Source organism: Ailuropoda melanoleuca, chromosome 10 (assembly GCF_002007445.2).
Source record: "Ailuropoda melanoleuca isolate Jingjing chromosome 10, ASM200744v2, whole genome shotgun sequence".
Lineage (NCBI taxonomy): Eukaryota > Metazoa > Chordata > Mammalia > Carnivora > Ursidae > Ailuropoda > Ailuropoda melanoleuca.
This window is the reverse complement of record NC_048227.1, coordinates 23,219,599-23,233,520: the sequence shown is the minus strand read 5'-3', so window position 1 is coordinate 23,233,520 and position 13,922 is coordinate 23,219,599. Positions and strand designations below refer to the sequence as shown.

Below are 13,922 nucleotides of genomic sequence, written 5' to 3'. Positions count from 1 at the left end.
TAGCTTTAGGAGAATAGGTATTATTTCTTCTTTGAATGTTTGGTAGAATTCCCCAGGAAAACCGTCTGGGCCTGGAGTTTTATTATTTGGAAGGTTGTTTATCACTGACTCAATTTCTTCATAGTTAATTGGCCTATTTAAGAAATCTATTTCTTCCTGTTTCAGTCTTGGTAGTTTATAGGTTTCCAGGAAGGCCTCCATCTCTTCCAGATTGTTTAGTTTTTTGGCATATAGCTGTTGATAAAAGTTTCTAATAATCCTTGCAATTTCAATGGTGCTGGTCGTGACCTCTCCCTTTTCAGTCATAATTTTAATAATCTCAGTCCTTTCTCTTTGTTTTTGGACAAGTTTTGCCAGTGGTCTATCAATTTTATGGATTCTCTCAAAGAACCAGCTTCTAGTCCTGTTGATCTGCTCTACTGTGGTTCTGGTCTCTAATTCATTGATTTCTGCTCTAATCTTGGTCAACTCCTTCCTTGTCAGTGGGTTAGGCCTGTCCCTCTGTTGCTGTTCCAGTTTCTTGAGGTGAGAATATAGAAACTGCATTTTAGATTTTTCTATTCTTTTGAGTGAGGCTTGGATGGCTATGTATTTCCCCCTTAGGACTGCCTTTGCAGTATCCCATAGGTTTTGGACCGTTGTGTATTCATTCTCGTTGGTCTCCATAAATTGTTTAATTTGTTTTTTGATTTCCTGGTTTATCGAGTCATTCTTGAGCAGGATGGTTCTTAGCCTCCAAGTGTTTGAGTTTCTTCCAGGTTTTTCCTTGTGGTTGAGTTCCAATTTCAGAGCGTTGTGGTCTGAGAATATGCAGGGGATAATTTCAATCTTTTGGTATTGGCTGAGACCTGTTTTGTGTCCCAGAGCATGATCTATTCTTGAGAATGTTCCATGGGCATTTGAATAGAATGAGTATTCTTTGGTTCTGGGGTGTAGTGTTCTATATATATCTATGAGGTCCAACTCGTCGAGTATGGCATTCAAAGCCTTTGATTCTTTGCTTAGTTTTTGCCAGGGTGTTCTGTCTATTTCTGATAGTGGGGTGTTGAGGTCCCCTACTATTACTGTGTTCTTATCTATATGTCTCTTTATTTTGGTTAAGAGTTGGCTTGTGTATCTTGCTGCTCCCCTGTTGGGGGCATATATATTAATAATTGTCATATCCACTTGTTGAATACTTCCTTTAAGAATAATATAGTGCCCTTCTGTATCTCTCTCTATGGCCTCTAGTTTAAAATCCAGTCTATCTGATATGAGAATTGCTACTCCAGCTTTCTTTTGAGGTCCATTTGCGTGGAAGATGGTACTCCATCCCCTTACTCTAAGTCTGAATGCATCTTTGGGTTCAAAATGAGTCTCTTGTAGACAGCAAATGGATGGGTCATGTCTTTTTATCCAATCTGCAACCCTGTGGCGTTTTATGGGAGAGTTTAAGCCATTTAGATTGATAGAGATTATTGACAGATATGATTTTAATGATGCCATTTCTCTTTAAAGTCTTTGTATCGGTTGTGACTTGCTGCTCTGTATCACTCTTGGGGCCTTTTTACCTTTATAGAGCCCCCCTTAATATCTCCTGTAGGGCTGGTTTCGTGGTTACGAAATTGGTTAATGATTGGCGATTTTGGAACGTCTTTATTTCTCCATCAATTCTGAATGACAGCTTTGCTGGATAAAGGATCCTTGGCTGCATGTTTTTCTCTGAAAGAGCTTTAAAAATGCCCCCCCAAGCCTTTCTCTCATTCCAGGTCTCTGTAGACAGGTCTGACGTAATCCTGATACCTTTGCCTTGGTACGTGAGAAATTTCTTTGCCCTGGCCGCTTTCAATACTGTATCCTTGGATCTAATATTTGCGAATTGCACTATGACATGCCGTGGCGTAGGTTTGTCCTGGTTGAGCTTGGATGGGGTCCTCTCTGCCTCTTGGACACGAATGCTTGTTTCCCTTGCTAGATTAGGGAAGTTTTCAGCTACAATTTGTTCAAATATCTCTTCTAGACCTCTGTTTTTCTCCACCCCTTCAGGGATGCCGATGATTCTGACATTGGATCGTTTCATAGAGTCAGTAATCTCCCGTAATCTACATTCGTGGGCGTGGATTTTTTTAAGACCAGCTTCTATTTTCGTTTTTTCTTCTACTAACCCATCCTCCAATTCGCTAACGCGTTCCTCTGCCTCGGTGACCCTGGCCGTCAGAGCCTCTAGTTTTGACTGTATTTGGCCCACTGAGTTTTTAATTTCTGTCAGATTCGCTCTCATTTCTGCCCTTAGGGATTCTATATTCTCAGCAACGCTTTCTCTGATGCTTTTTTCAAGTTTACTCATCATCTTGACCATTGTTGCTCTGAATTCCATTTCTGATAATTGGGATACATCCATATGTATTAATTCTGTGGCCGAGGCCAATTCTGTGGCAGAGGCCACAGACTCATTATCTTTTCTTTGCTGGGGGGGACTTCTCCTTCTCGTCATTCTGATGAAGAGAGATTGCAGGGTTGTCCAGAGCCCAAGTGTTGACTGGGACCCAGGCCGTGCGCCCTTGTTTTATAGAGATCTTAGGGATGTGGGCTTCTTCCTTAAAGAGTTTATTTATTTATTTGAGAGAGAGAGAGACAGTCAGCAAGAAAGGGAACCCAAGCAGAGGAGTGGGAGAGGAAGAAGCAGGTTCCCGGTGGAGAAGCCCGATGAAGGACTCCTTACGGAGCGTTGTGATCACACCCTAATCCGAAGACAGGTGCTTGGTGACTGCGCCACTCAGGCGCTCCGGGTTGTGGGCTTCTTGATTTTTCAGCCTGCCTTCTGGGGGAGGGGCCTGCCTGCCGGTACTCAGAAAACCCTGTTTGGGTAGAGTCTCTGTGTCCCTTGCGAGGGGGGATGGGGATGGGCACCCTGTGAGCCGGTATTTCCGGGCTTTTGTTCTCTGGCGGCTTTCCCTGGCGGTTTGCTATGCCTCTTCTGAGAGAGCAGCAGCGGCTGAAATTCAGCCTCTGTCTCAGAACAGAGGGATCGCGGATCGTTCTCCACTGATGTTCTGGCCACTTTAACTCTGTTTCTGTTGGTGCTGCTCAACCCTGCAGCATCCCGGGCTGTGCGCCCCACACCCGGCGTCCCAGCCCTCACTTCCAGGGCCGGCACGTCTCTGTCCTTTGTGTTTCCAACCCCGCCAGCCGCCAGCCGCCCCGCGCGGGCTCCCGGAGCTCCCCGTCTCAGTCTGGTGTCTCACGGGTGCTGACCGCGAGTCCGCCTGCTCCCCCGTGCAGGTGGCCCTCCAGCCGCCAGCCGCCCCGCGGACGCTCCCGGAGCTCCCGGTCTCAGCCTCGATCCAGTGAGCACACCGGAGCTCCGGAGCTCCGTGAGATGCTTGGTGGTGCACGCTCCCGGCTCACGGACTCAGTCTGCCGTTTCCAGAGTGCGGGTCCGCGGTCCGCCCGCTCCCCGGTGCAGGTGGCCCGCCAGCCGCCCTGCGCGCGCGCTCCTGGAGCTCGCGTTCTAAGTCTGTTGTCTCGCGGGTGCCGTCCGCGAGTCCGCCTGCTCCCCCGTGCAGGTGGCCCGCCAACCGCCAGCCGTCCCGCGTGCGCTCCCGGAGCTCCCTTCTCAGCCTGCTGTCTCAAGCGTGCGGGTCCGCGGTCTGTCCGCTCCCCCTTGCAGGTGGCTACCGCTTCCCGGCGCCCTGACACGGCGGCTCCCTCCCCCTTCTGTTTAGCTTCCGATATCTGTGCGCGGTTTCACGGCTCCCCGCTTCGTACCTCGATACTCAGCGCTGGAGATGTTCATTTGTAGAGATCCAGATGTATCTTCCTGCGTCTCAGGCTGATTCCGTGGATATTCCTGCTGGTCTGGTACCTATCCAGCTCAACTCAGGGGACCGGCTGAAAAAGGGGTCCCCTACTCCTCCGCCATCTTTAATCCTCAACTTTTTCTTTTCAGCACCAGCTGTTAGTTTTCTTCTTGGGTCATTTTTAGCTAAGGGAAAAAGAAAACATTAAATCTAAGTAAGAGAAAAAGTGATCTGTCGTGTCAACTTGATCAGAAGTAAAAGTTTGAGATATTCATGCATAGCTAAGTTTTGGCAGTTTCTTCTATTTAGTTGGTCATTTGTTTTATCCCTGTACTGGTACCATAGAGCCTCATCCAGGAAAACAATCTCCTAAGTCTTAGTATCTACTAGAGCAAGGCTGTCCTTCTCTCTCAACTTCTTTGGAAATGTTTTACCTACTCTCAGCTCACTACTCGCTTATGTACATTTTAGAATCAACTTGTCCAATTCCATGGGAAATGTTTAATGAGTGTCACTAAGTCTATAGATCAATTTGGGGAGAATCGACATATTTATCATACTAAGTCTTTCTATCCTTCCATTTATTTATATCTTCTTTACTGTTTTGTAGAGTTCTAAGTTTTCTTTTTATAGTTCTTTCAGATTTTGTGTGAGATTTGTTTTTAGGAATTGACAGCTTAGCTTTTTTCTTTTTTCTCAGAATGCAGTTTTTAAACTGAGGCATAATTTACATACAAAAAATGTACCTATGTTACATGTATATAGGTCAGTGACTTTTGACACATGTGTACACTTGTGTGACCACCACCATGATCTAGATATAAAATTCTTATCACCCCAAGAAGTTCCCTTGTGCCCCCAGCAGTCAATCCCCAAGCCATCAGCAATTGCTAAATCATTTGTTGTTGCTAATATAATACTTTTGCCTTTTATTTTTTTAAAAGAACTTTATATAAATGGAATCATAAAGCATTTCATTTTTGTGTCTGTCTTCTTTTTTTAAAAAAATATTTTTATTTATTTATTTGACAGAGAGGGAAAGCACACAAGCAGGGGGAGAGTCAGAGGGAGAAGGAGAAGCAGGGTCCCTGCTGAGCAGGGAGCCAGTGTGGGGCTCAATCCCAGGACCCTGGGATCATGACCTGAGCTGAAGGCAGACGGTTAACCGACAGAGCCACCCTTGGTTTCTTTTTTTAAACTAATTTTTTTATTTTACTTTAATTTTTAATTTAAATTTTACTTAGTTAACGTACAGTGCAATATTGGTTTCTGGAGTAGAATTCAGTGATTTGCCACTTACATACAACACTCATTGTTCATCACAACAAGTGCCCTCTTTAATATCCATCACCCATCTAGCCTATCCCTCACCCACCTCCCTCCATCAACCCTCAGTTTGTTCTCCACCGTTAAGAGTAACTTAATGGCTTGTTTCCCTCTCTTCTTTTTTTCTTTTCCCCTTCTGTTATGTTCATCTGTTTTCTATCTTGAATTCCACATATGAGTGAGATCATAGGGTGTTTATCTTTCTCTGACTGACTTATTTCACTTAGCATAATACACTCCAGCTCTTTCCATATCATTGCAAATGGCAAGATTTCATTTTTTTGATGGCTGAGTAATGTTCCATTATATATATGCATACCATATATACCTGTATACGTGTGTGTGTGTGTGTGTGTGTGTATATATATATGTATATACACACACCTCATCTTCTTTATCCATTCATCAGTCGGTGGACACTTGGGCCCTTTCCGTAGTTTGGCTATTGTTGATAATGCTGCTATAACCATCAGGATTCACATAACCCTTTGAATCTGTATTTTTATATCCTTTGGGTAAATACCTAGTAGCACAATTGCTGGATCATAGGGTAGTTCGATTTTCAACTTTTTGAGGCACCTCCAAACTGTTCTCCAGGGTGGCTGTACCAGTTTGCATTCCCACCAACAGTGTAAGAGTGTTCCCATTTCTCCACATCCTCACCAACACCTGATGTGTCCTGTGTTGTTAATTTTAGCCATTCTGACAGGTGTGAGGTATCTCATTGTAGTTTTGATTTGTGTTTCCCTGACGATGAGTGATGTTGAGCATCTTTTCATGTGTCTGTTGGCCATCTGAATGTCTTCTTTGGAAAAGTGTCTATTCATGTCTTCTGCCCATTTCTTAACTGGATTATTTGGGGGTTTTTTGGGTGTTGAGTTTGGTAAGTGCTTTATAGATTTTGGATACTAACCCTTTATCGGGTATGTCATTTGCCAATATCTTCTCTTGTTCCGTAGGCTTCCTTTTAGTTTTGTTGATTATTTCCTTTGGTGTGCAGAAGCTTTTTATTTTGATGAAGTCCCACTAGTTTATTTTTGCTTTTGTTTCCCTTCCTTGCAATGTGTCTAGTAAGAAATTGTTACGGCCGAGTCAAAGAGGTTTCTGCCTGTGTTCTCCTCTAGGATTTTTGATGGTTTTCTGTCTCACATTGAAGTCTTTCATCCGTTTTGAATTTATTTTTGCGTATTGTGTAAGAATGCTGTACAGTTTTCCCAACACCATTTGTTGAAGAGTGCCCCTACAGTCTTTGTTTAAAATCTAGTTTGCCAGGGTGCCTGGGTGGCCCAGTCGGTTAAGCAGCTGCCTTCAGCTCAGGTCATGACCCCAGGGTCCTGGGATCAAGCCTTGTATTGGGCTCCCTGCTCAGCGGGGAGTCTTCTTCTCCCTCTGCCTCTCCTCCTTGCTTATTCTCTCACTCTCTATCTTTCAAATAAATAAATAAAATCTTTTAAAAAATCTAGTTTGTCTGATATAAATATGGCTACTCTGGCTTTCTTTTGACATCCATTAGCATGATAAATCGTTCTCCATCCCCTCACTTTCAATCTGCAGGTGTCTTTAGGTCTAAAATGAGTCTCTTATAGACAGCATATAGATGGATCTTGTGTTTTTTATCCATTCTATGGATACCCTATGTCTTTTGATTAGAGCATTTAGTCCATTTACATTCAGAGTGATTATTAAAAGATACCAATTTAGTGCCATTGTGTTACCTGTAGAGTTGGTTCTTCTGGTGATGTTCTCTGGTCCTTTCTAGTCTTTGTTGCTTTTGGTTTTTTTTTCTCCAAGCAAAAAGTCCCCCTTGAAATTTCTTGCAGGGCTGGTTTAGTGGTCAGGAACTCCTTTAGTTTTTGTTCGGTTTATTCTTTATCTCACCTTCTGTTCTGAATGACAGTCTTGTTGGATAAAGAATTCTGGGCTGCATATTTTTCCCATTCAGCATGTTGAATATTTCCTTCCACTCCTTTCTGGCCTGCCATGTTTTGGTGGTCAGATCTGCTGAGAACCTGATCTATCTTCCCTTGTAGGTTAAGGACCCCCTTTCCCTTGCCGCTTCCAGGATTCTTCCCTTGTCTGTGTATTTCATGAATTTTACTATGCTATGCCTTGGTGATGGTCGGCTTTTGTTGAATTGAATGGGAGTTCTCTGTGCTTCTTGAATTTTGATGTCTGTGTCCTTCACCCAGATTAGGGAAGTTTTCAGGTATAATTTGTTTGAATAAACCTTCTGGCCCTTTTGGGGTGCTTGGGTGGCTCAGTCGGTTAAGCGTCTACTTTCAGCTCAGGTCATGATCCCACAGTCCTAGGATTGAGCCCCACGTTGGGCTCCCCACTTAGCGGAGAGCCTGCTTCTCCCTCACCCTCTGCTGGCCGTTCTGCCTACTTGTGCTCTCTCTCTATCTCTCTGTCAAGTAAATAAATAAAATCTTTAAGAAAACACCCTTCTGCCCCTTTTTCTCTCTCTTCATCTTCTGGGACTCCTATGATAGGAATGTTACTATTACGTTTTAATAAATCGCTGAGTTCCCTAAATCTACCTTCATGGTCCATCACCTTTCTTTCCCTCTTCTTTTCAACTTCATTATTTTCCATAAGTTTACCTTCTGTATCACTGATTCACTCCTCTGCTCCGTCCTTGTCTTTATGGCTTCCATTTGGAGTTGGATCTCAGAGCATTTTAAATTTTGGTCTAACTAGATTTTAGTTCTTTTATCTCTGCAGTAAGGGATTCTCTGGTGTCATGTATGCTTTTTTTCAAGCCCAGCTATTATCCTTTTACTTGTTGTTTTAAATTCTAGTTCAGACATCTTATTTATATCTGTATTGATTAAATCCCTGGCCATGAGTTCTACCTCCTGTTCTTTCTTTTGGGGTGAATTTCTCCATCTCGTCATTTTTTCCAGAAAAGAAAAGAAGAAAGAAAAAAAAAATAAAACAACAACAACAAAACAAAAAAAAACTAGATCCTGAGTGTGTCTTGGTCTGCTTGTTAAAAGAATCTAGATCCCAAAATAAGAAAGAAAAAAAAATAAAATATAATAAAAATAAACAAAAAATAGTATATGTATATATGGTAAAAATAAAAACAAAAATTTTAAAAATTAATAAAAAATTTTTTTAAAGAATTTAAAAAATAAAATTAATGAAAAAAAAAAGAATAAAACTACAAAGTAGACTAGATATTATTTTCCCCTAGAGCTGAAGCTTTGTAGCCCTCCATAATCAGTAGACTTTGTATGAGTGAGTTGTTTGTGCTGGTCTTCTGGGGGAGGGGCCTGTTGTGGGGATTCTCAGGTGGACTTGCCTTAGCGGAAACAGGCCTCCAGTTTGCTGGAAGACAGGGCTTGGTGTAAGCAGCTCCGGACTCCACTAGGTGGTGCTGTTTTGCTCCCTGAAGGCTTTCAGCGATGATGGGCAGGGTGAATATGGCAGCCCCCCACTTCTAGTCCTGCAGTTGAAAGTTCATGCCCCCTGCTCTTCAGTGAGCCCTCACAGAAGAGTAGTCAATCACTCTTGTGTCTCCGGTTTCCATCGCAACCCTGCATTCACCCTGCCGGTGTCTGAGCTCTTTTATCTCAGGCACACAACTGAATTTCAAAACTCCAAATTTTGGGGACTCCTTCAGGTCGGACAGTACTGTTCCTCCCAGGAGCAGTGGGGGGAGGAAAGGGGGCACTCCCCAGGCTTTCTGCTGTTTGCCAGGCCTGTCCCAGGAAAGCGGTCACAAGACCTTGGAGCAATTCGCAGTTTCTGGCAAAACAGAGCAGAAAGCCAGCACCTAGACTGGTTGTTCTCAGCTGGCTTCCCCGCTTCTCTGCCTGGGAACAGTGCAGCACTTAGATGCCATCTGTTCTTGTGACCCAGGGGATCCTGAGACCACAGTGTCACATGTGAGCTCTGCCCAGCTTTACCACCTGAGCACCTGTAAGCCAGGCACATCCCCATGGCAGCAGACTTCTACAAGTTCTGATTTTGCACTCCGCTGCTTATAATACTTTGTGGTAGCTTCCACCCATGGGCTCTCTCTCCCCAAATTCAAGTCTCTGCACCTCCTACCTTCCAAATGGTGGCGACTTTTCTCCTTGTAGACTTGTTGTTTTGTTCTCTCAGACCTCTGATTGATTTCTCAGGTGTTCAGAATGATTTGATAACTATCTAGCTGTATCTGAGGGAAGAGACAAGCTTAGGGTTCCCCTAATCCTCCACCATCTTAACTCCCTGTCTAGTTTTATTTATTCAGCATAATGGTTTTGAGACACACCCGGATAGTTGCACACAGCAGTAATTTGTTTTTTTCCTGTTGAGTAGTAGCTTCTTGAAAGCTTTGAGAATCAGAGTTTGATTCGTTTTTCCTCTTTTCTCTACTCTTCTTTTTTGGCCAACTGCTCACTTTCTACCTTCAGTGATTTCTGATCACAAAGAATATCAGCCTGCTCTTTTTTCCTACAAAACAGAGCCAATGGCCCTGTGTTCACCTTCCTGCATTCAACTGTGCTTCCCTGGACCCTTCCAAGGGATGATAGTGAGTGGCTGTCCTTAATCATTTCCTGACATCTACTTCCATTTATTCATTCATTCATTTATTTATCAAAGATTTTATTTATTTATTTATTTATTTATTTATTTATTTATTTATTTATTTGACAGAGAGAGAGACAGCCAGCGAGAGAGGGAACACAAGCAGGGGGAGCGGGAGAGGAAGAAGCAGGCTCCCAGCGGAGCAGGGAGCCTGAGGTGGGGCTTGATCCCAGGACCCTGGGATCACACCCTGAGCTGAAGGCAGATGCTTAATGACTGAGCAACCAGGCACCCCATCTCCTCCCATTTAAAAGAGAGGAAATGCACAAATTCACAGCTCCTCATTCAGTGGGAAATTCTGGCCAGCATGGTCTTTGGAAACTGCTCTTGGGGGTCCCCAAGCCTCCTGCATGGGCCTGTGAGGGCCATAGCTGTCTTGAGTGGCTGTGCCAAGATGGCCCTTCACAGGCTTACTTTGTCTTCCAGAACAATCCTGAGAAGACAGAGGCTTCAGAACGAGGAGACTTTTACATCACGGGGGACCAAGCCCACAAGGACAAGGATGGCTACTTTTGGTTCACAGGAAGAAATGACGATGTGATCAATTCCTCAAGGTCAAGCTGTCTGCTTTGTCCTTCTCCCTTTGAACCTTCATGGGGGAGGGGGGGTCACTTGGAAGAGTTTGTTTTTCTCTTCCAGCTACCGGATTGGGCCCGTTGAAGTGGAAAATGCCCTTGCTGAGCACCCTGCTGTTCTGGAGGCTGCTGTGGTCAGCAGCCCGGATCCCATCAGAGGAGAGGTAACTAGTCCAGCCAAGAACATTGCCTCCTGGTTCTGTACTTGTTCGCACACAGCAGAGTAAGCTGGAAGACCTAGATTCCCCCATTCTCACTCCACCCAGGTACTACAGAGTGAAATGCCACCGTCAGGCACACATTCCTTTCAGTTAAGCGTTACGCTCATGTCTTTAGAGACGTACTCTTGAGAGGGACCCAATGAGGAGATACCAACACTTTCATGTCAAATGGACCCAGAAGTGAGTCCAAAAGAGGTGGACTATTGGACAGGAGATCTTGGCAGTGGGTGCAGGCCCTGTCATCCATCCTGGCCAATAGAGTCCTTTCCCATTTGCAGATGAGGATATAGCAAGCACACCAGACATGGCTCCTGATGGTTCTAACCTGGGAGGAATATCCACCTTAAAGGATGACAGAATAAGTATCCAGGGTGACCTTGATGTATCAGAAGGATGGGCCAAATTTAATAAGCTGACCTTTCTCAGAGAAATTCAAATTCCTTCCCATGGGTCCCAGAGGAATAGATAGAATGGGAGAAATGAAGCTCATAGGCAGGCCTGTGCGCTTTTCACTGGCTGTAAATCCAACATAATCTTACAGTATAGTGTAGTTACCTTGTGAAAGTTAGTACAACGTCAGGCCGTGTTCTCAGAAGCACCAGCGCCAGGGGCATGAGTCTCAAAGTCTGGGCCCTGGACCACACACAGCTGCATCATCTGGGATTCTTATTTAAAATACAGATTTCCTGACCTCAAGTCAGTCTTGCTGAATCAGAGTGATTGAGGATGCAGCCCAGGGCTTCTTCATTTTGACCAGAAGTTCCTATCCAAGTGATTCTGATACCCATTAAACTTTGAGGTCAATGATTTAGAATAAGGAAGGTGGGAGCCCCATATACGTTCTGGAGAGATCACACCTGGAAAAGTATACCTAGTTTTGTATACCACAGATTAGCTGGGGTTCTGACAAATGGCTGTGTGCAGTTAATCTGCATATAGTACTCAGAACAGAGCCTGGCACATAGAAAGTACTCAGTAAATTTTTGGTAGTTTTAACAGACAGAGAGAGCCTTTCCTAATAACCAGATCTATCCAAACGTGAAATGTAGTGAGATGTCCACCTTTAGGAATCATGCAAGACCTAAAAGGATGTCGTTGATAGAACTATATGCTGGGGTAGGTAAGCAAGCTTCTGACCTTTGAACTCTTCCACTCCTGTTAGAAACCCTGTTCCATTTTGTGCCTGAGTTCAGGACTCCTCCTCGTTGGTGGAAGGCAGCCTGCAAAGAAGGCTCAGGCAGAAACAATCAAAGTACACAATGTCCCTCAGGACACGTGGCATGGAAGCTGTGCAGCAAAATATTTGCTGATTGCGAGCACTTATACATGCAGGCTCAGAAATACCACCTCCCCTTGGAATCCTGCCTATCCAAGCCGCTGCCAGCTACTTTTCCAGTCAGAAAAACTTGGAAATAATGGACCCTGAGGAGTTTGTGAAACTCCTTTCTCCACAAAGCATATGCATCAGAAAATAAGCTCCTTGGCTGCTCACGGTGTTATTTCAGGAAAGCGGAGCAGTTTGGGAAATAGGTAGGATCCTGGAATCATTCCACAAAAGCCAGTGCTTCCAATAGTTGTTCCTGGAACAGGAAGAAAAATGGTGTTGCCCATTTTGCTGGCTGAGCCAGAGGAGCTGGTAGGACTTTCATGCTTGGCTGGCAAAAGGACAAAAAGTTGGTATAAAGTACCTGATTCTTTCTGGTTTTGGAGGGTTTGTTTTTGTTTTCTTCTGGCAGGTGGTGAAGGCATTTATTGTCCTTTCTCCAGCTTACTCCTCTCAAGATCCTAAGAAACTTACTCAGGAGCTCCAGGAGCATGTGAAAAGGGTGACAGCTCCATACAAGTACCCCAGGAAGGTAAACATTGGGGGTTCTAGGACTTGATGAGCTGAGAAATCACCTGAGCACACACTATGTTGGCTCTCAGTCAGGGCCAAGCCCAGGGGGTGGGGGGAAGGGATGAGTGTACATATAACTGAGCTGTTCCTTCAGCCTTTTCTCCCTGTTTTCTCACTGGGCCCACCAAAACCACATTTTGTTCCTACTCTAAGAAGTGACAGAAACCAGATTTGGGGGATGGAGAGTGGGGGAGATGGTGCTGAATCTCTGCAGGCAAGGTCATGTGCCCCAGCTCTAGCCATTCTGGTCATTGCCATTTAGAGAAAACTATAAATCAGGGAAGCTTTCCAACAAAGTGGCAGAGGGTAATGACTCTTTCACATCGGAAGTCTTTCTAGGAAATGATGATTTCAAACTGTTTTTGTTTTATGGTCACTAGGTGGCCTTTGTTTCAGAACTGCCCAAGACGGTTTCTGGAAAGATCCAAAGGAATAAATTGAGAAGCCAAGAGTGGGGGGAGATGAGAGGCAACCTCCAAAAGGCCCCATAGGCCTCTGAAGCTTCTAAGAGGAACTGGTGGGATCACTGGTTAGTCCTTGTTTGGAGCATCATCCCTTCAACCTGGTAGACGTCAAAGGCTTTCAGTTCCGAATGGGCATCTCCAGCCTCATTGGAGGACCCTGGAAGAGAGCTGAAGAATGTCACTAACCCAGAATGCACAGCCCCTGCCAGTCTAGCATATGTTTGATGGCTTGACTTCCCCCTCCTCTGTCTGAAGGCATCCTCAGCAGCTGCCCACTGGTCTTACTTCCACCTGACACTCTGAAGGACAGGTCACCATAAAGTCAGGGCTCCTGTGATCTCATTCACTGCTGGTGGGGGTGTAACCACTTGACCCTTTTTTGATAAAGTCATTTGGTAATCATATCCAGGGCTATGAAAAATTGGTCCTACCTTTTAGCTCAGAAATTCCATCTTTGGCAATCACTACAAAAGAAAGGATTCACGGATATTTACCAGAGCATTGTTTAAAACTGGTAAAAAAAAAAAAAAAAGGAAAAAAGATCAATGTCTAATCAATAGGACAATGATTAAATTGTAGTAGATTAACTCAATAACATATTATGTGACCTTTAAAAATATGCCTTGGGGCAAACTCGAGCTAAATTAATTTTAAATCAGAATAAACATAATATATGTATAGAGAATCATAACTTTGAAAGGTGAGGGGAAAACTATAAGCCTGAAAGGAAATACTTATGTTAAAAACAGTATTCCTGGGGATTGAAACTAGTGGATGACAGTTTTCTCCTTTCCTCTGCGTTTCTCAATTTTCCAAGCTTCCTCAGTGAACATGTATAACTATTATAATGAAAAAATTATCTTAAAGAAACAATTCCCCCAAACCACACTCTGCCTCCAACACATCATCCCCCGAAGACTAGTGTATTACGTTGTGCCCACAAAAGACACAAGGACCCCAAACCATATCTCAGACCCAGAAACGGATAGAAGTGGCTCTAGGACCAGCCATGCAGAGACGAAGCAGATGGAAGCTCAACGTGATCTTCAGTGCTGCTTACCCAACCCCCAGGACCTTCA

The 13,922-nt window shown here is 44.2% G+C and overlaps 1 protein-coding gene across 3 annotated transcripts in view; it reads left to right on the top strand.

The window, feature by feature from the left end:
* The window catches only part of ACSM5 (acyl-CoA synthetase medium chain family member 5), a 106,530-nt gene extending 92,608 nt beyond the window's left edge, over window positions 1–13,922 (top strand). For all 3 annotated transcript variants that reach the window (XM_002929075.4, XM_034670302.1, XM_034670301.1), the window contains 4 exons: window positions 10,113–10,240; window positions 10,326–10,425; window positions 12,219–12,338; window positions 12,760–13,922. In XM_002929075.4, the coding sequence (XP_002929121.1) occupies window positions 10,113–10,240; window positions 10,326–10,425; window positions 12,219–12,338; window positions 12,760–12,870 (459 nt within the window). In that variant the 3' untranslated portion in view covers window positions 12,871–13,922. The remainder of the gene's footprint in view (window positions 1–10,112; window positions 10,241–10,325; window positions 10,426–12,218; window positions 12,339–12,759) is intronic.